The sequence below is a fragment of the Anas acuta genome, chromosome 1, assembly GCF_963932015.1.
Source record: "Anas acuta chromosome 1, bAnaAcu1.1, whole genome shotgun sequence".
Lineage (NCBI taxonomy): Eukaryota > Metazoa > Chordata > Aves > Anseriformes > Anatidae > Anas > Anas acuta.
In genome coordinates, this window is record NC_088979.1 from 191,757,931 (window position 1) to 191,785,401 (window position 27,471).

The 27,471-nt window shown below is 38.1% G+C and overlaps 1 protein-coding gene across 4 annotated transcripts in view; it reads left to right on the top strand.

The window, feature by feature from the left end:
• The window catches only part of RELN (reelin), a 285,956-nt gene that overhangs the window by 146,521 nt on the left and 111,964 nt on the right, over positions 1-27,471 (top strand). For all 4 annotated transcript variants that reach the window (XM_068669848.1, XM_068669849.1, XM_068669846.1 and 1 more), the window contains 2 exons: positions 10,308-10,404; positions 13,577-13,817. In XM_068669848.1, the coding sequence (XP_068525949.1) occupies positions 10,308-10,404; positions 13,577-13,817 (338 nt within the window). The remainder of the gene's footprint in view (positions 1-10,307; positions 10,405-13,576; positions 13,818-27,471) is intronic.

Sequence of the window (27,471 nt, forward strand, 5' to 3'; positions counted from 1 at the left end):
ATCATTTAGTCACTGAAATAAGCAACAAAGCTAATAATTTCTTCAGTCTTGCTCAACATACTTTTCACTCTTGCAACTTGATTTTCTGGTTGAGCGGTCACCACTGTCTTCACTTCAAAACTCTTGAGCTTTATACATCTATCAGATCATCAGCAGCACTTAAATGAAGAGAAATCATCTAGCCTGTGTTGACCTTTATGTTTGTAGTATAATTCTGTTAAGAGGAAAGGTGCATGTGTAATGCACATATCAAGAACTATGTGGCACAGTGTATTTACAGCCTGTTTTTATTGCTTGCTGATTTCACAGTCCTTTGCAAGTGTAATGGAGAAAACAATTTAAAATATGCTTTTGATTAGCATATGAGTAAGGGTCATTGATTTGGATGCAGATCTTTGACATAATGGTTCCAAAAGGTTTTTCGTGCTATGCCCTGCCTCACCTCAGGCAGCAGGTTAGTGAGTCATTAACCCAGCAGCCCCTATTACTCTTTCTGAACCGCTGAGGTCACTAGGGTCAACACCAGAGCTGTTTTACTCTGTGAATCCAAGTGCTAAGGATCTCAGTGGTGTGTGTTGAAGAGAAAGCACAGAGAGCATTTTAACAATTTTAGTAAAAAAAATACAACTTTTTCAGGTTTAAATTTCTTCCTTCATTTTTGTAGTTGGCAGTTTGACTTTGTTATCAGTGTGAGTCCTAGGGAATTGAATTATAAAATGTAATTGATTGTGTGCGTAAAAGAAATACTCCTTTTCTCCTTTTTTTTTTTCTCTGATACATATTCAAACTGCACAAATTTTATAATTACTATTATTATTTTTTTTAAACAGAATCACTGAATGTGCCCTTTGGATTAGTCCTTACTGCCAAGCTTTATGCTTCATAAAACGCATTTGCTACCCTATTAACCTTAGCAAACAGAAGACCACAGTGGACAAAAATTACCTTACAACCTGTAGATATAAATACAGCAGCTGGTTCACTTGACCCCCAAGTATGTCTGTGGAGGAAATAGGAGCCTCTCCAGGTGCTCACCTGGAGTAGCATCTGGAGGGCTCTGCAGGGCATCTGCAAGGCAAGGTGATTCCTTCTCCTCCTCTCTAGAAACACCTCTATGCTACTTGGCTCAGCAGTACGAACAACAATGAATGCACTTGGCCCCATGTTAAAGTCTAAAGGCAATTGTAATTTATATTTTTATCATGTTTTAATTAATTTCTGGTGGCGGCTGTTATATTGATAGTACTGCTGTTACATTGTCTTTATCTCCTGCTTGGATTCAGACCACTCAATAGGACTTTGCCTTAGCTTTGGCTGGGAGGAACCACTGCTGACCATTTTCTCTTAATTTCTCTCTCTCTCTCTCTCCTTTTTTTTTTTTTTTTTTTTAGTTAGTTTTATAATTAGCAAAGGCTATCCAATGACTGATAAATGCTGTGATAGCCCTCAGCTGAGCTGGACAGAGATGAGCAAGTCCCTTCAGAATTGCTATGAAAATTCACTCATGTGTCTCTAGAGAAATACAAAAGTGAAAAATAAGTTTCTTCTGAGGATAGCAAGGAAGAGTATTTGATCTTTTAAATCTCTCACTGTCTTGTAGCTGAACACAAAAATAGTCATGGCAGAAATTGTGGAGCTAAATGTTTGGGCATGCTGAGCCACCTCCTTCATTTTAATCACTTGCATGGATGATTTCCTTCAGCACCCAGATTTCTTCTGCTCTGATGCCTTCCAGAAAGCACCAGATTTGTGTGTTTGGTACATTCATTAGGTCATGTTAACTGTGGTATGAACAGGTGAGGAGAATTCCCAAAGCACAGTGTGGCTGGAGGGAGATAGCTGCTACTGTCTGCAGGACAGATAGATTATCTTGTGTTAAGAAAATGTGGGGCACTCCTGGGCTAGTCTGTAGTTTTAAAAGGATTCCATTGCTGGGAAGCTGGCTAATAAAATAAATAGATAGATAGATAGATAGATAGATAGATAGATAGATAGATAGATTAGATAGATAAATGTTAGGACTGCATAAGCTGAGTTTAAATAGTGCATAAAACAGCTTTAAAGCTAGGTAAATTAAAACACTAAGGCCTGTAAGAAATCATGATTGTGAAATGAAGCTTGATTGTTGCTACATTTGGATCCAGTCCCCTCTAAGCAGCAAGAACACAGAGTGTATCTGAACACCCAGGTTGTTTTGTCCTGATTTGTTTCCTATGCATTGGGGAAGAGATGGAGAATTTGATATAATTAAATGCAAAAATTGCTGTAATTTGACGTATTGAATGTCTTCTGCTTGCTTCATTTCTCATCTTCCACCTGATAAAACAATATTAAGATTTTTTATTTACCTCCCAGATTGTCATTTTCTATTGCCTGGCATGAAACCCACTAGTTTTCACTTTCCTGGCAGAGAAGCCCTTTGTGTAGATATATAGGTTATAAATTGCACCTAATGTGAAAGAGTAAGACAGGTAAGTAACATCATCCAGCACATTTCACATAGCATGAGTGGAGATGTTAGGTGGTGGTTATTGATTTTGCTGAGTTATACAAGAGGGGCTGCCTAGGTCAAAACCAGGGCTTAAAGTTAATGCGGTATTTGAAAGACATTTTAATAGCCTTTTGGTGAAATGATTTGTGCTGTTTTGACCAGTCCAAGGTTGCAATGAAATACTGTTTTTATTACTTCAGTACCAGGGTTTCTCTTCCACTGTTATGAATTAAACTGTGAGCGCTACAGATTTACTGTGCAGAGAAAAACAGCAAAGATAAAGCGAGCCGAGTCCCTGGGTTCTGACCCAGGGCAGGTGGCAGAGACACCTCCGTGTGGTCGAATGCAAGCCATTACCGAATTGGTTGCTGAAAATAATAAATACCGGATTACAGACTGACTTTCATCTTAATCCGGCTCGTATCTTTGTATTAGGATAACACTGTTGTATGATTAAAATTGTCCATTTCTGAATTAACTCAAACAACAAAGCATCTGTAGTTCCTGGGGGAGGGATGGGGGGATATAAGGCCCCAGCTCAGCAAAATGCTCCTGTATTTTTTTCTCCATGGGGGAAGGGAGGGGGTTTTCCATGACAGCAAAAGCAGATAAAAATAGAGAAAACCCATCAGGCACTGAAAAAAATAATAAAAAGCCTTTCACCCAACCAATTATTACCTACCTACACATAAAGTTAATGACAGGCAATCTGTTTTATAGGGTTTCAGAAAAGAGAGACACCTTAATTCAGGACCAGGCTTGAAAAAGAAATATTTTCCAGATTTTCTTGGTGACGGGGAAATTCATTAAAGCAGGCAAGGAAACTACTTTCAAGTCTTTATATTTGAGCAACCATCTTTTTACACAGCAGTTCTGGGACCAATGTGTTCTTTCTGTATGCCTCCCTGGTACATGCTAGGTGTTGGGATCTGAATAAAACACCATATACCTTCCAGCTGTGCTTTCATACCCTTATGGTGTTAAAGGTCTTGATTACTGACCTTTACAGCTGACCCAGGCTGCTAATCAGAGCTAAGCAATAGGTCTCTGTCTACTTATTGATACAAGTTAGTGTACCAATTAATAACTACTTTAAGTTTAAAGTGCTATAATTTAAATTTTACCCAGCTTCATTGAAAGGTCATCCTCTCAGAGGACCTCTGCCTGATCTGACATTAAGCATTTAATGGCAATAACATTGAAGCATAAAATATGGGTGTACAAGTAGAAAATGCTTACTTAGCATAGGGCTTACTACTTACTCAGACATTCAAGAACCACAGAAAGAGTCTTTCTGGGGAATTAATGATATTATTATTTCTGTAGCTGTAATTAATGTCTATTACATCCAAGCGTTAACAAGTTACTCACTTTGCCTTCAGCAAGGTACTCTATACACTATTGGTGCACTTACAAATGTGGTTAAATTTAGAAGCATCATTTAATTATTTATTTGGCAACAGACACATTATCCAAGAACATACCTGCTGGCTGTATCTCAGAGAGATATACATGTACTATAAATAGCTGAGCATCTTTACATCTGAATCAACTAGAAACTGGCATAAGGGAAAAACAGCTTTCTGCCTGGCTTATTTTTCTCTCCTTAATGTTCTCAGTGCAAAAAGAAATATGATCTGTGATCTGTCCTGTTCATTAGAAGAGAACAAGATTTGTGTGAGCACAGGAAGCACATCATATCACTGAATATAAATAGACTGAAAGGAAGTTGGGCCGGATAAGTGTTTTCTCAGACTTTTCTTACTTAGTAGCTGGATTACTTCTTAGAAAGTAAGTTTGCTGTTACTGAGAACCTTCCCAGGACATGGGTGAGAAGAAAAGATGGGAGGTCTGCTACACCAACCGGGGATATCATCTTGCTCAGGGCCCCATCCAATGGGGCTTTGACCTCTGATTTATTTTAGGACTTCTGAAGTCCATTTGAGTAATTTTTATCAAATATATTTTCCAACTTTTCTACTCTTACACAGTTTTATGATGGAGGCTTCTGGCATGTTTGTCAACCTTTAATTTGGATGTAGCTACCAGCATTTCCAAAGTAGAACAACAGTCTAAAGCTGCCAGCAGAACAAAAGTTAGCTGTTCTCCAGAAACTGCTGGAAATTAATAGTTAAGACTTTGCAGCTCAAAATTCATAATTCACGCTAAAGTTAGAGTTGCTCTGGTTTTCACCAAAGGCAAATACCATTAACGTTGTTTCCTAGTGTCAGGTATTTATTCCAAGTTGTTTGTCAGAACACATACAGGGACACAGACAGTCAAAATCTTCTTGTAAGGGAGAAACAAATAGTCAGCAATAAAGTATTTAATATTTCCATGAAAAAGTACTATTAAATTACAACATAGAACCCAGTACTTGCAGTTTTTAATTTTAAGATTTTATTACACTTAAAAGATTTATTTGTATTCCAACTTTGATATGTAAACAAAGACACTTTAAAAAATGGCTAAAGATCTAAAATTTGACAGAATAAAAAACACACTTGAAATCAAGTTCAAAATTGTGGCTTCAAGGAAAAATAAAAATATTCCTGTGACCTTCTCTTGATGAAATTTTCAGAGGGAGTATTACATGAATAGCGAGTTGCATGTTTTCGTATCAGAGCTTCTAGTATTCCCAGCCCAAAATATTCCATCTTTCAACGTGGTTAAAATCATTTGGCTCTTTACTAGAAGGCAACATAAACATATACTTTTATTTATTTATTTATTTATTTTTAAGTAGCATCCATGGAGCATTCATTATACCAGACTGTATGGTTCATTAATTTGGAAAAAAAATATTAACATGCCAGCCAAATTTGACCACTAGTAATTTATACTATTCTGTCTGGCTTAATTCAAGTGATATCAGCAAATCATAATCCTTAGCAAACACTAATCATTATTCATCACATTAACAAAATGAACAAAAGTAATCTTCCAGTATTAGATAAACAGGATTCTTCTGAGCTCCCTTTCAGGCCAATGTTAGGACACAATCAAACCCTTCTACAAATTTTCATGTGAGCTTTTCTTGCACAGTTACACATTAGGCTTATTCTCCTTAGAGCCAGCATTAGATATCTCATCTGCTTATCCACTGAAGCACTTGCAGGAGCTATCAGGAGGTTGTCAAGAGGCGGAGGGCGTCACAGTCTATAAGGAGAAAAATATTGCTTCCCTTGCAGATGGCACCCAGTTTTATCTCAGCAAAACACCAGCTTCTAATCAGTGTTGTTAACAAATCTTAGAGACCAACAGCCACATGACTCGGATTTCTGCAGATCTGGCACAGTTGGAGGCAAAGCTGTAGTGAGTCTTGCATTAATTTTGCCTCCATTGTCAGCCTGGATACAAATACATCAGTACCTGGTTACAAATACCTGTTATGAAGTGCCTTCACAACATTTCTCCTTAAATACTATTAGTACTTCTACATACACAATGTTTTAAAACATAAGGTACATAAAATATTCACTAAGAATGGCATCGAAAGAAACCAAAACAAGCTTAATGAGTCTTCTGGAGGAAAAAAAAAAAAAAAAAAAAAAAGACATGACCATCTCGTTAGGACATAAGTGTTCAGTGCACCTTGCTATGTGTTACAAATCCTCCAGAACAAGTAGCAAAACAATTAAGAAGCATGGTTCTCCTTCCCTTTTATATTCTTTGCTCTTTGGTTTAGGTAGAATTAGTAAAGCAGCAGGAAGGAGTTACTCAGCATTCACAGACTGCCAGTCAAAATCATCCTGTACGAGAATTTTTGTCTGGATTCAACTTTGAACAAATTTTATTTTATTCAGCTTTGCCTTGGGGCAAAATCCAAGCATGTGAAGTGTAGACCAAATAAATTAGTGTTTCAGAATATTCAATATATGAAAATAGCTGGGTTTTATAACAGAAGCTGTTTTACTATTCATAGTTTTCCATAGCAGACAAAAAATTATTGTCTAAGCTTCAAATATATAATTTGAAAAAATATCCATGAAGGTTGTCTCTTCTTGAGCATTTTTTCAAAATTTTTAGAAATCTATGAACTTCAGCTAGCAGCCTATGAAAAAGAGTAAAAACATTTCAAAGGAAGAATTTATCTTATTTCCTGCAACCCAAGGAACTGCTTGCATATACATACTGAATAATTTGCAAATACACATGCCTTAATTTTGAAAGCATATTGGTAACTTTTAGAAAGTTGTACTAACTGACAATAACTATATCAGGGCATCAGATTTGCTGTGATGTATTTGGTTTAAGAAAAGAACAGCATTTTGTTCTAATGCAGTAATTTACTAATATAGAGTTCTTAATGGCAAACATTCTATATGTTTTCTTACCTGTTTTCATGGCTAATTCAAAACCTGGGCTTTCTTGGCTTGAAACAACCATATTCTAGGCTCATTCAAAAGGTTTTATGTCATCTTGTATATTTTTTTCTTTGGAAGATGGGCAGGTATGAAGATTTACAGTGCGACATCCTACCCACATGGCTCTGCTTAGAGCTGGCACAACATTTATTACCATCTCTAGAAGCAGTGTGAAGGACACCTCTCCTGGGGGAATTTGCCTTCAGCTTCTGCTCTGTTACTGCTTGAATTCTGATCATCTATTTGTTCACAAAATCAGAGGATGGCTTTGTTAGTCAAGGCAGAGGCAAACATCCAAACTGTAGATTTCCACAAAATATTTTAAATAATTCTAGTTTCAGATTATCAAAATAATAGTAATATGGTGTAATAGGAGTAGCATTAAGTAATAACAATATTGAAAATAATATTGAGAATACTGACATATTGAAAATTGTGTTGAAAGACACTGGCTTTCAATAACATCTCAATAAATCTAGTTCTGGAGAACAGTTTTATGTTTACGTTTCTCCCTTTTCTTGGGAAGAAACTATTAATATAATCTAGGAAGGATATTGGTTTTTTAAAAGAAGCAAACACCAGATCCTTGTACTTCTTGTATATTTAATTTTTTTTAAAAAAATCTTATTTTTTATTTTTTAAAAATTAAAAAATGTTCTAATGGCAAAGAATAGTGCTTAAATCTTGCTGGCATTTTTTCAGATGGGTGATTTTTTTTATTATTATTATTTTTTTATTGTCCATTAAAGTTTTGCAGAATTAGGTACTTAAATGATAAATATTTTGCTATCTTTTGATTTTGAATGAAGAATATACATTTTTTTTTTAAAATGAGTTTAAACATTGATAAGAACACATTTGTCATCACAGTCAGTAACTGCTGCTTACTTCAACCTTGATGACATGTGCAAACCAATTTTAGTCTTAATAAAACAGGTCCCAATAAAATAATAATAGAAACCAGCACTTGTCTCCCCTCTTTTCTTTCTGTCTCCACTGCTCTCTTTCCAATAACACAAGAGAAACACTGCATCTGCCTTGCGAAGCCCTTTTTCACTGGTTCTTTTTCTTACAAGAAATGATTTATCTTTGTTGCATAGTCTGAGGGAGTTTTAAGAGATGACATCCTTCATATATTGTACTGACTGGAAATGCTTGTTTTTTAATTGTCTTTATGGTATAGTCAGCAAATGTGGCCTTCTCCACTTTTTTTGGCAGGACATTGTGACTTGGCTTTGTTTAGGAGTACCATACCAAGAGTTGATGGCAACAATAACTGAAATGGCACATTATTAACAGGTTATTTTTCCTGTTTATGCTCCTTTAGTTTTTGTATGACAGAAAAGTCAGTATGTTGCTGCTTTGCCTCACAGCCTCTTGTCAGCCAAAGTGGTTAAACCAGCTGAAGTTCATTGGTTTTGAACCAAATTCCCCTGTAATAAAATAAATGATTGTGATTAAAGTTTGGAACTCCTAAAAGCCACAAGTAGGAGCTGACAGCAGATGCCACTCAGCGAAGTAGACCATCTCAGCAGATGGGCAAATATGAAATACAAAGGCTTTTTCTGACATCATTTGGTTTTAATATGAGAGAAATAAAGTACCTTGTCAGTAAATTATACCCAGAGTTGCTTTGTAGTCATTTTGGGTACATGTTTGGTAATTCAAAGTCCTGCTGCTTTTGCAATATTAATTATTTTGTGCCTCGTTACAGCAGAGTACGTATCAAAGCAGCTGAACTTACCCCCACACAGCTGTAGAGTGGATACGGAAGGATCTGCTTCTATATCTACAGTTTACCACAAGAAAAAGATACAAGAAATTAACTTTGTGGGTCATTTCCAGGATGTTAGTGCATCAGTCAAAATTACAGAGATAGGATTTCATCCCATCTTTTGGGCGTTTTCCCCTCTGTTTGTGGTGTATTCTGCAGAGCAGAAAAAACAGTTGTGCGGCTGCTGTCGAGCTGAGAGCTGTGAATGGGAGCTGCCTCGGGGGAGCGGGGGCTGCAGGCAGTGTACATCATGACATATGTTCCTATTCAAATGTGTAGGCTGGTCCCTTGTACAAGCGGTCAACGCCTTTTTAATCAGGCCATTGATTTCATTACAACAATAAGTAGCCCAAGCTGCAAAATTTTATGTTCAGCAATTTCCACATTTGTATATATAAATAGAAATGTGTGTATGTTTCTATTTTATATAATTTATATCTAATTTTTTATAAAATATATTATTTATACATTATATTTTTAATGTGTATTTATATACCCATATAAGGATGATTTTCATTGCAACTGAACATATCTGAAGCACACAGAAACATAACACGCTACTCATACCACACATAATACATACCCCTACTGTAAGGGAAGCTGTGGTACTCACTCAGCAGTATCCTGATGCAATCAGAGGTGCTGTTTAATTGAGAGAAGCTTCTCTTAAATATGGAGGTAGCTGCTATTTGCTGATCTTTGAGTCTCACATTTCAGCCTGTCTATCAAGTAGAAAGATTGATCTTTGGAACGCGTATTTGGATTTATCTGTTTCATTGGGTGTTAAATTTTCTGAGAGGGATGAATTACTTGATGTTTGAGAACAAAAATAGTATTTTTAGTGTATTTAATTATCACTCAGTTTGTTTATCACATTTGGGAGGTCAAATTTTTCAATCCCAGTTTTTATTATTTTGACTGTCCCCTTTATTAATTGTTAAGCTTATGCTTTGTGACAACACCCAGAGGCACCCTTTTACAAATCAAAAGTAAATATATTACCCTACCTTGCAGGGGTGCCATAAGGCTTAATTAGTTCATTTTTGTAAAGTGTTCTGAGATTCCCAGATCAACATCCAATGTTTATTATTAATTATAGGCTCTAGTGAGTATATGGGATGATATCTTCATTTAATTCTCTTTGGGCATCCTTAAAGTAACTAATTTTGTAATGTCTTTGTTCTTTTAAATTCCTAGAGCATATTCAGTTCAAGTAATCCTGTATATATTTTCCTATCATTTACAGTATTTTTATTTCTGTTTATTTTTTTCCTATGTACTAAATATTAAAACACTCTTTTACTGTTTTCCCTACAAATACTGCTCTGTGGATTATACTCTAATAACAAGGTTTTGTTTAAACATTATATGGTGTCTTTTTTCCCTGCAGTAGGGGGTGTTAAGCAATTTATTTGTCTTCCCTTGGGAAATTTGCAGAGATTACATGGCACTGCTGTGATTTATCATTTCTACTTTATTTCTGACTCATAAAGCATGCATTATTTCGTGTTTACCTGCAGCAACAGATCCCAGGAAATTTCATCATCAATCAAAGCACTTTAAAATTACGGAGAAGCGATGATGTGACAAAGGCACAGTCAGCAATGGTTGTTATTGGAGGATCATTTATTGCTTCAATGTGTCGTAACGCTTCTAATTTCATTGCTTTTCACAGGATCAGGTTCATGCCGCTTTAGCTACTCAGACCCCAGCATCACAGTGTCCTACAGTAAGAATAGTTCTGCGGATTGGACTCAGCTGGAAAAAATTAGGTTTGTTACAGCTTTTTAATCATTTTCATGCTTTCTGGCTGAGCAGGTGTTGTTTAAGCCTTGGTCTTTTAAAACTTTTTGATTGCTAGCTTTGTAGTTCTCACTTGTTTAGGCACATTAAAAGCTGAGGGCTGAAATTATGGCCACTAATGCTAATTGCAGAACTGCCATTGCTTTTGGCATAGAATCACAGAATCATAGAATGGTTTGGATTGTAAGGATCACTTACAACTGGGTGATCATTGAAGATCATCCAGTTCCAACACCCATGCTAGGGTCAGGGATGTCACCCAAAAAAACAGGTTGCCCAAAGCCCCATCCAACGTGGCCTTGAATGCATCCAGGGATGGAGCATCCACAGCTTCTCTGGGCAACCTGTTCTAGTGCCTCACCACCCTCACAGTAAAGAATTTCAGTGTGTTTTGTATCAAGTATGGAAAGAATGTTAAATTGCCAAAACATTTTTAAATCAAAAGTTAGTGAACACAGTGACATCTTCAAGAGTGAAATGGAAGTCGATTAAAGCAAAATAAAATAAAATAAAATAAAATAAAATAAAATAAAATAAAATAAAATAAAATAAAATAAAATAAAATAAAATAAAATAAAGCACTTTATCATAGTCACAGAGACTTTTCTCAACTGGTGCTCTCCACCAAACACTAGGAAATAAGGCCTGTTTGTGCTCTCCTCATGATTGCTTCATTCCAAACCAAAACCTTCACTGCTTTTGCATTTTTGCACCGCTTTTAATCTCAGAAAGAACAGTAATTTATAGTGTTGCAGGTTTCTGCTTTAGCAGGATAAAATGTTCTATAAAAATAGTTTATGGTTTTATGTGAACATTTGGTTTCTAACACACTTATAATAACCAGATCGTGGTGAAATATGCCTTGTTTTTTAACAAACTGGTTTACACAAAAGCACAAAGGATTATGAATGAGAAGAATGTTTAAAATATTTTCTTGTGAAATATATACCTTTACATAGAGAATCAGTAATGCAGATCATTCTACTTTCTTAGAAACATGTAATATTTTATTAATTAGTATTGAGAAAAGTATTTTGTGCAGTTGCATTTATATATAGTTATAAAAGTAAAACGGGAAAAGAAAAAACCTTATTTATATTTAGCGTCCTCATTGTGTCTCAGTCTGCCTTCCTGTGCCACACAGGTGATTTGCCTGAGTCCATTTTCAGACAATTGAGACAATTTGCAGGGTAAAGAACTATTTAATTTCTGACAAGCAAGCAAAGGTTTGGCTGCAAGGCAGTGGGTTTCAGTAGCTTATGCTCCTGCTCCTTCTGGGTGTGATTATGACTTCTTTGAAAAAGATACACGTTATGAACGATTTCAGTGAAACAAATGACAATAATTCTTATCTCACAAAAATATAAACTGAGACACGTACATCTTCACTGCAGCCAGTGGAGTTACCTCAAAGTAACCACACACCATCTTTCCTCACATTAATGCAAAATTATACACCTAGTTCATAAGATCAGTCCAGCTACCCTCATAGCTCTGCAACCAGGAAATTTAAGAGCTGTGATGGCACAAGCATAAACCTTTGAAACCCAAAATATGTGAAGTTAATGAACATACAGTTTGATCTGTGTTGTTTTAATCATGACTGCAGGAACAGGCAGGAGAAAATAGGTCAATAGAGCAATGTCATGCAAAGCAGAGAGGAGGATGAATTATGAAAGGATGCTCATTTCTCCTGTGGTCTTGTATGAGTTACAGTATTTATGTGACTGTGCTTCAGTGGCTTTCTTTGTACTGCATGCAGCTCCAGGGAATGGGACGACAGGGATGTGACAGGAGGGCAGGAAAGGCACCATGGTGGTATGCGGGTGTGTTGGTGCATGTCGTGTTAGTGCAATTTCAGAGGGAGGTTCACATCAGGCAGGTGCTGGATGTGAACCATCCCCAGGGCTCAGGGAGAACTGAGGATAATGTCTCAGAGTGGCATTGCAGTGGAGGGCAAAAAACATAATGTTTTGTAAGTGCAAGGTAATTTGTTCTGGGTGTGAATATGGACCACATACCGTTTCTTTTCAGCATTTCATGCACTCTAATGATTTTTTTTGACAAAGAGTAGTCCCTCAGTTTTGTCCTATGTGAGCAAGTTCTTGGTGCCTTTTTTCCCTAAAAGTTCTGGATTAATTCTGAATTAAGGCAAACAGATTAATAATCCAATGAGGCATCACCACCAGGGTAGAGGCAAGGTTGCGGATTTGACATGATGCAAACCCCAGCTTTGTACCTCCTCGCAACCTGATATAGCTGATTCCCTTGCTGGATACATAATAAAGTTAAAAGAACAGTTCTCAGCATCCTTTCCTTGCACACACAGAGCTTAGTCCTTTCACTGGCAGTGGCAAAGTAAAGACACCCACACAGTGCTCAGGATGACCTTCAGTCTTCACAGCTCTGAGGACAACTTTGGGAAGCAGAGCTCCAGGCCCTGGTCATTGCCAACAATCCAGGTCTGTCTCTCCTCCCCACATTTCCCACTCATGGAGGCAAGAGCAAGAGAGATGCCAGCTGTGATGTTTCTTGTGTATTGTTTTGGAAGCAGCACGCCAAAAGAAAGAAAACTGTCCCTCCCCACCCACAGCCTGCCAGCAGGGGTGTGGGATCAGAAGGACAGGCTGGTCAGAGAAAATTCCCAGCTTTTCCTTCCAGCCATTCTGGTCCATCCCACTTGGTGAGGGACTGTAACACCAGAAGTTGGGAGTTTCTTTTGGTGATAGCTTATGCAAGAATCATGTCTGGGGAGATCTGCTTTCATAAAATGCTTCCTTAATATTTCCTTTGGCCATACTTGCAAAATACCTGACAATGGCCAGTCACCTAGGAGCTGCGACCAGTATCAAGTATCAAGCTGCTGTGCTACGTGCTCCTGCTCTCCAGGCTCTGCATTGATCTGTTCTTCACCATCCTAGCTTGACAGTTCTTTGCAGCAGAGCTGCCTTTGTTTGGGTACTGCCAAGCACAGTGAGACTCTGCCTTGGGGCAGATATTTTTCTAATAGCCATAGAAGATCTACCAACATACAAGAGATGTCAGCATAACTGTGTCACACCTGGCAAATGTGTTAAATGAGGGAAAACTGTTCCTGCTTATGGATTAAACTTGGTCTAATTCAATATCATTGTTTTTCAGTGCCCCTTCCAATGTCAGCACAATCATCCACATCTTGTACCTTCCTGAAGATGCTAAAGGGGAAAACATCCATTTTCAGTGGAAACAGGATTATGTTCATGCTGGTGAAGTGTATGAAGCCTGTTGGGCATTGGACAACATACTGATCATAAATGCTGCTCACAGAAAAGTTGTACTAGAAGATAATCTTGATCCTGTGGATACTGGCAACTGGCTTTTCTTTCCTGGGGCAACAGTGAAGGTTAGTTTGGTATTTTAATATTTTTAATGATATAATGATATTATTATTATTGTATGTAGAAGAAGACTGTAACATATAACCAAACTGCACATATAAGAATGTTTAGGCCATGCCATCTGTTTGCAGAACTAAGTTCTTTGTTGCTCTGTTTCTGCCTCTTCTGTGTCCCACTGGGGCTTTTTAAAACAATGCAACCTTTCTGCCACTACCAAAATAAGATGACAGTTTGCAACTACTGTCATGTCAAAGATCATACAACAGAAAATGGAAAACAGCTTCCTTTTAGCAAAATGGTTCGATGTTTTTGGAACAATTTCAAGTCTCTCAGTTAGATATTGTAAATCACAGAAGGGTTTGGATTGGAAGAGACTTTAAAAATCACCTAGTTCCAACCCCCTGACATGGACAGGAACACCTCCCACCAGACGAGGTTGCCCAAAACCCCATCTAGCTGGGCCTTGAACACCTCCAGGGATGGGGCATCCACAGCTTCTCTGGGCAGCCTGTGCCAGGGCTTCACCACCCTCAGAGTAAAGAATTTCTTCCAAATATCTAATCTAAATCTGCCCTCTTTTAATTTTAAGCCATTCCCACTTCTCCTATCACTAAACCCCTAACAAAGAGTCCCTCCTCAGCTTTCCTGTAGGCCCCCCTTAGGTACTGGAAGGCCACTGAGAAGCCTCCTTGGATGTTTCTCTTCTCCAGGCTGAACAACCCCAACTCATTCAGACTCTCTTCAGAGGAGAGGTGCTCCAGTCCTCTGATCATCCTCATGGCCTTCCTCTAGACTCATTCTAGTTCATCCTTGTCCTTCTTCTGGGACCCTCTGAAGGCCCCAGAGCTGAACACAAACTCTAGGTGGGGTCTCATGAGGGCAGAGCAGAGCGGGACAATCACTTCCCCCACCCTGCTGCCCACATTTCTGTTGATGCAGCCCAGGACACAGTTGGCTTTCTGAGCTTCAAGCACACGTTGCTGGTTCATGTTGAGCGTCTCATCAACCAACACCCCCAGGGCCTTCTCCTCAGGGCTGCTCTCAATCCATTTTCCACCCAGCCTGGGTTTGTGCTTGGGATTGCCCTGGCCCAGCTACAGGACCTTGCCCTTGGCCTTGTTGAACCTCATGAGGTAGCACAGGCCCACCTCTCAGGCCTGCCCAGGTCCCTCTGGATGGCATCCCTTCCCTCCCGCATGTCAACTGCACCACACAGCTTGGTGTCATCGGCAGACTTGGTGAGCGTGCACTCGATCCCACTGCCCATGTCACCAACAAATATGTTAAACAGATGTTCAGAGAGTTTAAATTCTACATGTTTGATTAACTTGGTGTTTTTTTGGTACTACTGCTTGCTTCATCTTAAGCCACCATTAAAAGCTATGCTTCTCCCCATTTTCTGACTGTGAATATCACCTTTCTTGATCAGGTAGTGGCTGCTCCTTAAAAGTTTCTCTCTCTGTAAGAGCCTGCTCTGATGCGTGAGGTCTAGAAGGATCATACTTCCTTAGGAAAAAAAAAAAAAAAAAAAAAACTATGGGGACCTGCAAGATCTCTTTGGAAAAAGTTCCTTCTAATGCAGAGTTGTTTTAAATGTCAAAATCAATTGCATTCTTTTTTTTTTTTTTTTTGTGTGTGTGTGTTTCCAGACAGACAGAACTTGAGCCGCAGATCACTTTCTGTTTTCATTCTATTTTTCATTCAGAAAAAAGGGTGGTTTTGTTGTCGCCATTCATTTATGAAGCTGATAATGGTTCTGACAATCACACAGGAAACAGGTGTCACATGCTGAGGGCACTAAGCCATTGGTCATGGCCACAGCTTTTTTTCACAGATCCTGATATGAATGGCCTCAAGTTAATCTTTTCAGAACTAAATACTATCACTAATCTACTCATAGTACCTGTATACTGACTTTTTTACTTCAGTAAGACCATTTAAACTACAATGATGTTTTTATATGAAATTTTAGAACCAAATAGTGTCCTGCATATTTAATAAAATTTTTCTATGATCCTTTGACATCAGTCTTATTTATCTCTGGATTTCAAAATCCATTCTACCCATGAGAAGGTATGAAAGCAAAGCAAGGAATAATGTGCCATAGGTGCAATTGTGTCTTCCCAGCAGACCAAGCCCAAGACTATTTGCTCCTTCTGAAACATGCACAAACATCATCTAAATGTTAGCAAGTAAACCTCTTTTTATTTGTTTTATTTTGATTTTTTTTATTATATATATATTTTTATTTAAACTCAGCCAATTCAGTGTCAATACACAAGTGTTGCTACTTGAAAGGTGAGGGACTTGAACGCAGAGAACAGTTAGATATTCTAGACTGAAATCCCTTTCACACTCAAACCTTGTGTGAGCTATGAATGAGGATTCACAAACCTGCCATTCCTCCGAGGTTGTCTTCTGTTCTAGAAATAACTGCATCTATCTGTTCCCAGATGACATTTGGCTATGTTAAGGCTACATGCAAGGCTGTGGTGTAGCCAGACTGGGTTAAGCCTGTGTGCAACACAGGGCTCTTATTCTCCTGGGGACCCTGTAGTTATTTCAAAAAAAAAAGTGTATCTGGCTTGCTACCAGAGCACTCCCATGCTCAGATTTCATTAGTAAGTTTTTTGCTGCAGTTTTCCTCAAATTTTCAGGAAAATATTGCCAAATATAATTTCAACAGATTTTGAAATGTGAATTTCATGTCATGTAAAAAATAAAAACCATAAATTATGTCAAGATTTACATCAGATTCAGTAGCATTATAGTGTTAATAATATTTTATTTTATTTTATTTTGATTTTCAGGATTAGAACATTATATAAAACAGCATATAAAACTTAGCAAGAATGTTTTCTTTCAAATTTTTAGCATAGCTCTAATCTCAGTTCATCACAAACATACTATTTCATATAAATAGAAATTTTAGAGAAATTTAGAGAAATTTTGTACATTGTGCTAATGACATTACACCACATTTTAAGTATAACCCATGATTGCTAGAACTACATCAATCGTGTGTTGCAAGCAGCATTTCACAGTAGCTAAATGACTTAACCAGTGCAAGATGATGCAGCAATAGATGGGACGTCTTCACAGGATTCCCAGTATTGCTAATGCTCTCAAGCTTCTCAAGTTAATAGAAACTGTGAGAAGGTTTTAGGAGATTTCTCTGCCATTGAAGGCATTGGCATTCAAAACAAAATTAGAGAAACCCTGATAATGCCATAGGGATAGCTTGCATGGAACCTAATTCTAGTTTGCTTTTTCCTGCAAGTCCCTTTGTTTCTCGGGTATATAAGATTTGTTTAATTATCCTGATTTTTGCTCAGAAATTATGTTTGCTCAGAAATTTCTGTTTATATTTTTATTATGGGATCAACAGATTTCATTACTATAATGTGTTACTATACCTGCTCATCTAAGTGTTTTCTAAATAAGTTCCTATACCTAGTCTTCTGCTATACGTTACTCTGTTTCACTCTGATGAGATCTTTCTCTGATACCCAAGCCTGTTTGTGCCATACAAGTTTAAATTCATCTCCTCCTGCCTTCTGTCAATTAGTATTTCAGATAAATTGTCCTTAAATCTTTCTTGAAGTTGATGTTAACTTCTTCACTCACTCCCTCCAATGCTTTTCTTTAGGGGTTTCCTTGACAATGTTAACAGTCACATGTCTGGATGTTATTTGTTGTTTAAATCAATTTTAACTGGTATATGCAAAACTGTGGGGCATCAGTTCCTTTCCAAAATTGTGCCATAAAGATAAGTAATTTCATAGGACCAAGGGAAGTATTAAGCAAAAAAAAAAAAAAAAAAAAAAAAAAGATTATTTCTAAATTTCTCCCTTTTATGGGGGTTATTTTCTGCATTCATCCTCTCTTGCTTACGACCTTTCATCACAGAGAATGGTTGATATTTGCATATTTCTCAGGTGGAAGGACAGTGGTACCCTGTGGTGTATTGTAGCTTGTCCAACTGGCAGCCAGAACTGAAAGAAGAGGAAATCATACATGCTTATTTCTGATAGAAAAAGGAGTAAAATAGTCTTTCTCCAGGTATTTACTTCTGGACTATCCCAGCAGGCATTGCTCAGGTGGTGGAGCAATGCAGAGGATGTGTTTCAGCTGGTTCTTTCCCAGTAGTTGCCCAGGAGGTGGCTTTGAGAATTGCTTGTTATATCTGGTACATGCTCATGTTGAATGCTTATCAAGTTACAAGGAAAGTATTTTTTTTTTTTTTCTGCAGGAATTCTACTTTGGTAGAACTTGAGATCTACTAAAATATATAGTGAACACTGCAATTCTAGGAGCTCTGCTGGTAAAACTGCTCGAATTCATAGCAGCTTAGATTAATAAAGTAAAAAGGCATTCAAATGAACAAAAAATGATACCATGAAGGCTGTTATGTGTGTCCTGGGTTAGGTTCTGTGACAAATTTCATCACTGGAGAGGATGGCACAAGCATTAATAGTAATTATTCTCTGATGTGTTCACTTTGGTGGAATCAGACAATGTCTCCTCAGTAAGTGCCTGTAGGAACTTGCTGTACCCAGCCTGGGAAGCGATTTCTTCTCCTCTCCCAGTCTGCTTGAGCCTGGACCAGGAATTTTATTGTGTTTCTTGCTGCGCTCAGGAGCCGTTGTTACTCACATGGCTGATTGCAGACGCAGCTGGAACTGGCTACTGAGACAGGAAGCAAGCTGAGAGATAAGCCACTGAATTTGTGTGTTTCAGTTCCAAAGGAGATAGCAAAAGACAAGAAAGATGCTGTTTAGCAAGGCCAAGCAACCCTTAGGAGATTAATTGGATCCACTGGAACGTATTTATCTGAGTTGAACTGTAAGGAAGGGTGTTGAACAGGATAAATTCCTGACTGCATTTCAATATCTCCAGTGACAGCTCTGAGTGTGACTGTGGTGTTGCAATCAAGCATGGTTAGGATATTACACTGGTGGTTGAGGATGCTGAAACACATGAAGCAGTGCTGTGCTCTGAGTGCTGTTGAAGGTCTGAGGACCTCAACACTCCATAGCTAATCTGGGGAAAAGATGAAATCTTTTTTTTTTTTTCAGTAATGCTTCTTGTACAGAAGAACAGAAGAGTGATCTCATCTTTCAGTGGACTCTTCATGTGTCCTGTAGACTTGACCAGAAGTTACTGTTGTCTTTTGAAATACAGATTCTGCAAATTTTTATTTATTTATTTATTTATTTATTTATTTATTTATTTGATTGTCCTTGTGTAAGTTTGGATGCACAAGCTCAAAAGCTGAGGTTGAGAAGGGAGCCAACCAAGTTCAAGTCTCTGCAGTGGTTTTGATTACATAAGAATAACATTCAGACCAAAACATCTGTTTCTGGATTTTTTCCACATTTGAGGAAAAGCATTGTAGATAGCCACAGGCAATACAGTGGTGATGTATTTGGTCATGATGTGTTAACTAGTGACACTCACCACTTTTGAGAAGGGTCAAGGTACAGAATTGCTGTCTCAGTCAGTAGCTGCAGCTGCTCTTCAGCTGCTGGCTGTGGGTCCATCTGGTCATTTTACCACTTCTGGGACAACAGCAAACAAGAATGAGGAAAGAAACAGGTGAAAGGCAGTGTCATCAGTCTCTGGTATTTCCTGAAACACTGCTTATTTCCACCACACACAATATTAAAGTACTTCCTGTGAAGGCAAAACAGAAATTGTCTGTATGAGTTTCCCATTACATTTGCTCCTATGTATTCACGGGATGGTATACATGTATGTATGTATAGATAGATTTTTTTAGGACTGATGCAGTACCGTCTCGCAAATCTTTCTTCCACTTTACAGGGGGTGTAGGGACTAGAGGCAGAGCTATCAATTTGTTGTCCAAATAAAGGAGAAAAACAGTTTTATTAAAAGTAAATTAATCTTTTTTTTTTTTCTTTTCTATTTTTATTTTTTAATGTTCCTCAAGTGGATTTCAAGTGTGTTCTGAGATAATCTCCAAGTTAGCACAGTCCCTGTTTTGTTAATTGTGAAATAGCTGTGTGGCCTTGCTTTTCAATAGATTTGTACTATACAATCATGCCTACTTGTGATAACTAAGTAACAGGTCATTGTAATACAGTTCATTTTAATCTCACAGAAACACAATCTAGTTTAGTGGAAGAGAAAACTGCCTAAGAAGAGAGTGGGAGAACTCAACACTCACTGAGAAAACATGTCTGTAAAACTCCACGACCTTTCACCACACCCTGAGCACATCGGGGCTATACACATCCTCAATCTGTTGAGTCCTTCCCGGACATGTGTTGCTGAGTGTGACTGAGCAGAGGAGCCATATGGGCAGGACTAAGAGTTTGGCAAATAGAAAGGCTGATTAAGCTATTCCACACCCCCAGTTCCAGAGCAGATTTCCAAATCTCTGAATACTCTGTTAATTAATAGGAATGGCATTGGATGGTCTTTCAAAACAAACATTCTAATATCCCATATATATCTTTGTTGGTTTTAATTGCTTGAGATGAAATGTTTTTCTTTTCTTTTTTTTTTTTTTTTTGGGGGGGGGGGGGTTAAAGTCATGTTAAAAAGGGGTTGAGGTACCCATTGTGTGAATCAGATGAAATATACTTGTTTGAAGACGGAAAGGTGATTCTCTAGCTATGCCAGTGTAAAAATGGCAGATGGAAATTGCTGTGAGCCTGTATTGGGCAAAGATGCATGGATGTAGGTGCTTCTGACAAGGCTACTTTGGTTTTGAGTAAGATATATCAAGGCAGATTTTGGTCTGTGGGCCAAACCCAGCTTTCTAGCCAGCTGCTTTGCCTCACAGGAGCCTTTATCCAGCACATCTTCCTGGGAAGAGATGAGCTGGCTTCCTGCTGCACCTCAGCTCAAAGCCTTTCATCCTTCTCTGTGGGTGGAAGGAGGAGTGTGAGAGGGAAGGGGAGGCAACGACAGCAGAGCAGGGTGCACAAAACCTGTCAACCAGCTCCCTTTAACCAGAATATGGGCCCTCTACCCATAGGACTGGATGTAGCCCACACGTGGAATTGTTCTTGCTTTTTTTTTTTTTTTGTGTGTGTGTGTGTGTAGTTTTTTGTTTGTTTGATTTTGTTGTTGTTTGATAATCACACTTTTAATTAAAACAATCGTACTTAGATACAATGGCCTGGAGTTCATTGGAACTGGTAGGTGGTTGACGGTGGTGCTGTGTGTTGTTCAGGCAGCTGAGCATAGCTGTTGGGCAGCGATGCTGAGCCTGCACCTCTCTCCATGCCAGTTCCCTGTGGCTCGGAAGTGTGGTGGGGGTGGCAGGGAGCCAGGGTTAGAGCTGAGCTAGCGTCAAAACACCAGGGGTGTTTCCTGCCTCCTAGAAAGAAAGAATTTTGTCTTTGCAGGTCACTGTAAGATGCACGTTAATAAAAGCAATGTAAATTGACCCATTAGATGCCAAAGAGTAGAAATGACTTTGGTTGACTCTTTCTCTCTCTGATTTTACAGTGCTGTTGATACATGTCATTACTTTCAGAAAAACAGGTGAGGTTGTATCAAGCTCACTGCTGAGTCCTAGAAATATCAACAGTTCCCAGTAATAAAAAGGAATATTTCAGTACAAACCAGTTAAATGACTCATTAAGGAAATCGGTCATCAACACAATGACCGATGTTGTACAAACATTATGAAGTGTCCCAGAAAGTTAAGAACCATATACCAGTCACTCATAAACAAGCAAATGTTTTGAGCACCAGCCTTTGGATAACAGTCTATAATCGGAAATGATGAGTGAAAGCACACTTTATAGACTGTTTGTTACACCACAGAACAAGTGTCATCCCATTGTTTTTTTTTAAAAAGGAAGGTGCACTATAACCCTCTTTGCACCTGGCCTGCTTGCGCAGCCAAGATTTTAGTTCTGTAGCCTATGTTAAATGGTCTGAAAACATAGCCTGTGGGAAAGATTAAAGCCTTGTTTATCTCATGGGAAACTTTTAATCACATTGTGTTTTTTCCTTTGGTTGAAGAATGGACTTCAGGCCAGAAGCCTTAATAGCCAAATCCACAGAATTTAGAATTTAGAATCTGTCTGAAGTTCTGCCATTTTACCTTCACTAGCTAAGAAACCATATACAGGGCATAATTTTATCAAGACTTCATCTATCCCAGTACCTGCTCTCATGCCAAAATCTAAAAACTTGAGAACCTGCGTGACCCATTCCCAGAAAGACACAATATCTAATTTATGGCTCCATAGACAATGCTGCTTTAATTAATTTTCTTCATCTTATTTCTTGTTCCTCTGCTTCTCATATCTCATCTGTTTGCATTGCCTAGATTTTAATTAAAAAAACCTCTCCTCTCTGAGGAGCAATCTGAAGTGGCAAAAATAATCACTTAAAATATTACAGTCATTAAAAAGTTGGCTGCGGTCAAAGCCATGCATTTTCAATTTGCCGACAAACGATATTTTTGTTTCCTTTTAAACTGTGTTTTGTGTTTGAATAGCATTCGCCAACCAGCCTGGCTATCGGAGATGCTCCTCCAGCTGGGTGGGCTGCGTGACAACTCCTTAATGGGGGAAATTGATGGCTCTCTGCTCGTGTAGAGGTGAAGGCATACTGGGCAGATTTCTTTCCATCTGCCACCAGCCCTTTGCAAGCTGGCACTGCCCAAATGCCCAACACATTCATTCCAATGCAAGAAATGTCGCCAAAAAATAAATTGTAAGGCTACAGCTGTCTGAAAGAATCATCAGGGTCATTAGGCCCAGGAGAGATAATATGAAGAGGTGCATCAGTGTTTGTCTCTGATAAAAGCCCAATTACATGATGGTAAAGATGGCTGTAAGTACTTTGAAGGCACAGAGGTGAGCAACATTTTCGTGGGAACATGGGGACAAAGCTATAGAAGACTATATGCAGTACCTCAGCCAAAAATCTGTTACAGCAAGGAATTTCACACTGATGTTTCCTGTTGATGCTTCTCTGAAAGGCACAGTTGTATCATTCAGTTTCCCCCTGTTCTGCTCTCCAAGTAGAGAACTTCCATACCATAAAGCCAGGAGGTATTTATTGATTCACGAGTTTGACTTGAACAACTGTGACAGAAGCTGGTTTTGATGAACTTCAGTGCTTCTGGTTACATTCCCAAGCTTTGTCTTTTGAGCTTCTAAAAATCTTCAGGGCTGTGTTCCCAGCTGTGTCTCCTGCAGAATTTGCTTGTGCTAATTCACATGGCAGAGTGAACTGGAGATCTCCAGGGGTCTCCTCCAGCCAACAGGTCACACTGAGCACAGCAGATGTCTGCTTCTGTGGAGCTCTCATGCAAGTCTTTAAAAATATGGAGATTTATCAGACATGCCAACATGATGTAGGATCTCAGATCTTACTCAGGTCCCTTAAACCATTTAGATGATACTGAAAATTAGTCTATATTTATTCAAGAAAACATAGGTCCAGTTGGAAAGCACCTGCTTCACCAAATCCAATTTCCCTACTTCTGCTGTCAGAAAGCCAATAGTTTTGAGCAGTGCTAATTAAAACCCTTCTGTATCTCAGATGATCAACAGGCAAGCAACTAAGAGCAACTACCAAAACAGGGTGAAAGCTGAAGGTAGAAGATGTAATATGTAAGGAGTATAGAGTAGGATAAAGAGTGTGAAATTCAGATTTTGACTCAAAGTTTGGGCTTGAAACCATGTGTCACTGTCTCCCATCTGTATCTTGAAATTACTAGCTAATGCACTCATACCATACAATGGAAGGTTCACCTGAATTAATCTGACTTGGTGGTTCTCATGGAAATGTTGACTAAGAACTGTATTCACAGACTGGAGATATTCATAGATAATTTAATTATTTCATTTTAGTGGAATGCCTTCTCTATCTGGACTAATATTTGCTAGGCAAACTGATGGCAAAATCTATTCTGAAAGCAAAATGTGTGTTTTTTTTCAGGCATGGCTGCTCCACACTGCTTTCCCATGGGGTACAGCATGGTACTGTATAATAAAACTGCTGTGGTATAAGGGATTGATTTAATAGATTGATTTACCTGCAGCAGAGCAAATCCTAAATGAAATCTGTTAACCTAGTATGGGAAAAAAAACAGCAATTTCATCAGGAAAAAATATTTCTTGTAGGAGTGGTATCACTGTAGCAGTGAGGAGCCCTGAGCAGGAAGTATACTACTGTTGCCTCTTCACACACAAAACAAGAAGAAAGCCTGCATCCCGGGAAAAATCACCATCCATTTATAAAGCAAGAGATCAGCTGAGGCTGGGAAGATGGGGAAATTAAAAAAAATGTGCAAGAAGGGAGAGTGCTTATCCTGGTAAGCAGTGCAGTCTTCAGTGGCGAGGTTTGTTGAGGAAAGTGCCTGAAGAAAATAACCTGGTGGGGAATTTGCCAGGAGAAGTGAGCAGAATAGACAAGGTCACGCAAGTCTGGTCATCTCACCAGCAGGTATAGGGGCAGGTAACAACAGTCAAGGAAAAGTGAACCATAAGACAGTGCATATGAGAGACAGCAGAGGTAGGTGAGGATGAGCCACTGCAGGGCCTCTAAAGCAGTTAAGAAGCAGTGACACTGTAACTATCCAGCAATCAAACTTCAGAAACACAGAAAAATTCAAAGTGAATATTAGATTGAAAGCAAATCCAAGCATGCTGAGCTATGGGAATGTATCCAGCCAATTTTCATTTTGTCCTATTCATGCTAAGCAATAGCTTAACAATTGCAGCTTGTGAATAATAGTATTGGTAGTGCCAGATTAAATTAAAGTGATTTTTTTTTTTCCTTTGGGATGACCACTGTCCCTGAACAGATCTTGGCTTCTTTCCATTTGGCAACAGGCAGCTGTTGTTTATTTAGGAATACAACAGTTTACCTATGGCAGGCTTACAGTCCCTCTCCTGTTGCAAACAAATGGAAAATGTTGTGAAGTATGTACGTTCAGGTGTGTGCAAGTATTTTATGCTCTATTATGTAGGTGATATGGGAGAAAACTTTGTTTAATGAAGGTTATCAGATTTGTCAAAGGGTTTATTCTCTAAATTAATTTTTCCTCACAAATTAGTTAACTTTGTGTTGTAATGTGTGCAAGGACACATGAAATGTTTCACATGCTTGTAATACCCCATTAAATACAAAATTAAACTCTGCTGTTCTACTGGACCTTCAACTGATGCTTCCATGGTAACAAGGAGAAAAATATCCCACAAGTTGCTGTCATTTGGCCTTTTTAGTTACAATATTTTAGGCAGCAACATAATTTGTTCTTATCTTAAAAATCATTTAAACGTAAATAAAAATGAAAAAGAGAACAAGTTGAATCTTAAACTCATGAGAGAAAACTCTACATCTGCATAAAGAGATCTGCAGTGTCTCCAGTTTAAGAACTTAATCCTGTTAGTTTCAAAAGAAAGTGAATGTTCATTCCAGATTTTTTTATCACTTTAGAATGACAAGAAAATAGAGACCTGTAAAATTCAGTCCTTACAAACTGAAGAGCCTATAGACTACCACTGCAAGTGTAAAGTCTTTAATTTGGGAAAGAGGCAGCACAGAATGTAAATTGTACTTCAGTTCTTCATTTCTAAAGGCTTGGATTCAAATCCTGGGTTGAACCCAAGAGAAAATGAGTCTGATGGTTTTGATTCAGTCCCTAATCTGTTCAAGCCCTGTTGCAAAACCACAAAATAATCCAACACAGTCAGCAGCCTCTTGGATGTTGAACGACTGACGAGGTGGTTGGGGGTGAGGGACCAACTCTCATGGACCTTCCTTTGCCCCTGAAAGATCTGGCTGAGTGCTCTTTGAGGTTGTTCACCCCTCTGCAGCCCACTGGATGAAGACAAAAAGCAGTAAAAGAAGCAACAGAGAGCGAGTGCTTGGAAAATGAGAAAGAAAATATGAAAGCAAGAAGCTAAGTGTGAAGAGGAGGCAGGGGGGATTATACAAGTCAGGCAGATTTGACAGGTGGAAGAGGATGAAATCACAAGCAGAGGAACTCTGCTCAAGCACAGGGGGGCTGATCTGCTCCTGCTTCTCCCATAGGCAGGTCTCTTGGGTCCCAAATGGTGGTACTGGGGCTAAAAGAAAATGTCCCTATCTCAGAATTTTTAAAGCCATACCTGTGTTTTGAGCATCTTTTTACTCCCTTTGAAAGTATCTATTACTGTTTTTCATAGACACGTACCATAATAATAAAAGCAGTTAAACCCCAGTTTGAACTTTTCTTCTGCAGAGCTGTTTCACATGAGATTCAAAGCTAACATAACCAGAGTTTGATTTGAGCCATATGTTGTGTGGTTCATTAACACATAAAGTAAGCATAAAATACATATTCATAGATATCATGTAGCTTCATATAAAACATAAAGGTAGTATTATAGAACTAATGAAATAAGTGATGTTTCCATATCCTTTTGATCTTTCATAAAACGTTGATATCACACCACTGTATAAATAATTACATATTTGCCCTTTTGCCAAGCTGCCCATTTATTTATCTTGACAACCTAAATGGAAACCCTACCAGACATACTTCAGTAAATATTCTGTCAGGCAGCAGAAGGACATACATACATGAAATGATAGCAGGACTGTATCTGTGTATCTGTTGCTGTATCTGTTTTGTGTATTTTAATAGGTGGCTTCCATCAGCAAGAGATTACTAATGACTTGCCACACTATCAAGTATACACTTATCTGTAACTTTGCACCTGAGAAATAAGTACGACTTATAAAGGATTTCCCAAAGCTTGTACGCAATTGTAATAGCTAGCTTGATAGGATCTATTTGTCTACTTGTTTATTAAGAGATGAAGGCTTAAATATAAATTTGAGTTATCAGAAGTTTTAGCCTGAATATTTATTTCTAGTGTATTTACTTGACTGCCTGTGGATAATAGGATTTTGGTGGCAGATTGATTGACAGATAAAGGCTATTTCATATCTGTTCAGCAAATGAAGAATATTCTGAAAACCAAGGAGGAAAATTATTCTTAGAATTATGATGTTAGCGCTACCTGTGAACATGAAGTATAAAATCAGAGAACAAAAGCCATTTCTCAGTCAGGTATAAATAACTGCATCATACACACTGTTTTTCAAACAGAGGTAAAATATAAAACTGTTCAATTGATTTTTGCTAGTTATAAAATATTTTTATGTGCAATAAATTATTCTGCCTTTTCAGTGGCAGCAGCTGCATTTGTGGTGCATTGTGTGAACTTAGAGTAGGAAGAATTGTGACAAAATCTATATAATTTCTGGAATAACTTCTCAATATTGCAGAATCTTAGTATTGCTTTGACCTTTTTTTTAGAAGAAAAACACTTTAGGAGCAATTTGTTTATTTTAGAAGATGAAACAGTCTTTACATTTTTATAGTATGTTATTTCTTTAAGTGTTCTTTAGTCAGAGTTAATGAACGCAGAGCTGTTGTCATAGGTGAAGACCAGAAAGTCTCTATACTAAAATCAGATTTCAAGTACACAGTTTTGTTTCCAATAAGGTGCAGACACCTCAAAAAATGAAGTTACATATTACATTCCTAAACATAAATTTAATTGCTAAGTTATAGGCAGCTATACCTGAAAATCATCAACAAAAGAATTTCAATTTTATATTTTTTTTTTACATTGAAAAATTAAAGAAGAGGTATAGGCTATGACG